The sequence below is a fragment of the Merops nubicus genome, unplaced genomic scaffold (genome assembly GCF_000691845.1).
Source record: "Merops nubicus isolate BGI_N331 unplaced genomic scaffold, ASM69184v1 scaffold16074, whole genome shotgun sequence".
Taxonomy (NCBI): domain Eukaryota; kingdom Metazoa; phylum Chordata; class Aves; order Coraciiformes; family Meropidae; genus Merops; species Merops nubicus.
In genome coordinates this window covers 5,684-8,085 of record NW_008602407.1, presented here as the reverse complement: position 1 = coordinate 8,085, position 2,402 = coordinate 5,684, and the positions used below count along the sequence as shown (strand labels likewise).

Below are 2,402 nucleotides of genomic sequence, written 5' to 3'. Positions count from 1 at the left end.
CCCTCACCCATGCAGGTCCACAGGATTATTCCTTCCCAGGGTCAGGATGCTACACCTGCTTTCACTGAACTTCATGAGCTTCCTCTCTGCCCAGCTCCCCAGCCTGTGCAGGTCTCACTGAATGGCAGCACAGCTCTGCTGTCTCAACCACTCCTCCCAGTTCTGCACCATCACCAGACTGGCTGAGGGTCCACCCTGTCCTTCCTCCAGGTCACTGAGGAAGACACTGAACAAGACTGGACCCAGTCCTGACCCCTGGGGAACACCATGAGCTCCAGGCCTCCAACTAGACTGTGCTGCTGATCACAACCCTCTGAGCTGTGTCCTTCAGCCAGTTCTCAGCCCACCTCCCTGCCCACTCCTCTGACCCACACTTCTGAGCTTCCCTACGAGGATGTTGTGGGAGGTGGGGTCAGAAGCCTCACTGAGCTTGAAGCAGGCAACTATCCACAGGACATTTAGGAATGTGTTGTCACTTAGGCTGTGATGAGTCTTCCATACCTTTTTCAGCCTGAATCCAGAGAGTTTTCCCAGCTCAGCATCCACTAGATAAAAAAAGATAGAATGGGCTATTTCTTCTAACTGGCGAAGGACATTTTTAGTTGCTGGGAAAGCTGTAACCTGGAAAAAGACAAATTGAAACAGAGATTAAAAATCAACTGACACAAAAGAAAGAAAAAAAGAAAACCAAGACAGAAAGATTCTTTCAAGCCTATTTATGAGGATGAGGTCTGTCCTACCAGAATAACCTCACAGTTTTCTGTGAAATGGGACTCCACAGTATTTTTTTTTAAATCTTCTTCCAAGGAGGGGAATAATTACTGAGAACATGAATAAAGCTGTCACCAGGGAAAGCAATTTACCTTGTACTCATCATCAATCAAGAGCAGGACTTTGGCATAGTCTTGATCCATGATAGGCAGAAGCAAAGTCTGAAGAACTGGATGCTTCAAAAGAGGGGGAGCTACCTGACTTCTCTTCCCAAAGATGGGGTTAAAGACATACAGAAAGCTCATTTTGGTTTCCTAGGAAACAAACAAGATGTAAAACGTTTTCAAAGGTGGAAAGGAGAGCCAGTTTTCTACCTGTTACTTGCTGGTGTTGACTATTCATACCCTGGACCCAGCTACTCCACCCTCAAACTCACACACAATCTATCCCACATTTCTCTGCCAAAGCCACACTGTGGTGTAATGCAGCATTCATGGCTTTATCTCAGCTCTGTCTGCCACCTGCTGAGGCAGCTTCAGCACATCACAATGTCTCCTCCTTCCTCCTGTATGGAGTACAAACCATCCTGCAGCTAAATGTCACCTAGCTAATGGAGATCACATATGACTTAACTCACAGGACCAGAGAAACCAGATGAAATTTTTCCCATTGTTTCAATAAAATGCTTCAAAATGAGCATCCTTAAATTTTTTTTGGATTGTGTGTCTGCTTCCCTCCAGCTCTCACTCTCCTGTCCCCACATGGGAGATAACCAGACAATACCCTAAAGGCTATTTTCTTGCAGCCTTTCAAAGGGCAGATTTCCACAGGCTCAGAGGTAGGGGACTCACCTTGTCCTTAATAAGCAAGGTGCACTGGGGAGGGTGTGGGAAATGGGCTGTTGTTCTCTGGACCATCAGCTTAAAGGAGGAGCCTGGTCTCACGTTCCTGAGATATTGCTTCCACAGGATGGTGCCAGAACTGCTTTCAATACCAAAGAGCTGAGCAGAGAGAGACAGTAAAACCAACATTTAGAAAGACTCACCTCTTCCTTTGGGATACAACAAAGAAAGAAGAGTCCTAGTCCCTCTCCAAAGCTACCACAAAACATTCTGCACATCTTCTCAGGATATTCTGGCTAAAAACAGGGGTGGGAATTCAAAGCTGAGCCTCTTTGTTACACCACAGAACAGATTCCCACCCTGGCTGCCTCACCTTTCCCGAGGCAGTGACCATCACCATCATTTTCTGGAGGTTGAACTCATCTCTGGCCAAATTGTCAATGTTAATCTCATTTTTAATCTGGCTCCGTGGTTTCCTGGCATCATAGAACATCTTCCAAAGATGAGCAGTCCAGGCCTGCAGCAGGATAAGCTGGGAGGAGAGCCTCTTCAGGAACATGCCCAGCAAACCATCTGCAAACAGGCCAACAGTGATACCAAGAGGGGAAAAAAACCTGCTCTGCACTCCACAACTGAAACAACAGCCTCAGCCAGGAGAAAGGCACATGCACAACCCTATGACAACCTTTGCCTCTGTCTCCCACTCCAGAGCAGCAGAGTTACAGGGACCATTTCTATCACAGGCTCTGGCATCTACCAGCCTTCTCCCACTTCATGCTGGTGCAGCTCATCCCAAAAGATGCTCTCAGCACCAGAGAGCAAACCTTCTTCCAGAGCATGTGACCTCTT

General features: G+C 47.2%; 1 protein-coding gene across 1 annotated transcript in view; it reads right to left on the bottom strand.

The window, feature by feature from the left end:
- The window catches only part of EMC1 (ER membrane protein complex subunit 1), a gene marked incomplete at its 5' end in the record, with an annotated part of 11,015 nt that overhangs the window by 3,403 nt on the left and 5,210 nt on the right, over positions 1-2,402 (bottom strand). Inside the window, 4 exons of the mRNA XM_008938356.1 lie at positions 502-621; positions 864-1,025; positions 1,563-1,712; positions 1,927-2,126. Coding sequence (XP_008936604.1) covers positions 502-621; positions 864-1,025; positions 1,563-1,712; positions 1,927-2,126 — 632 coding nt within the window. The remainder of the gene's footprint in view (positions 1-501; positions 622-863; positions 1,026-1,562; positions 1,713-1,926; positions 2,127-2,402) is intronic.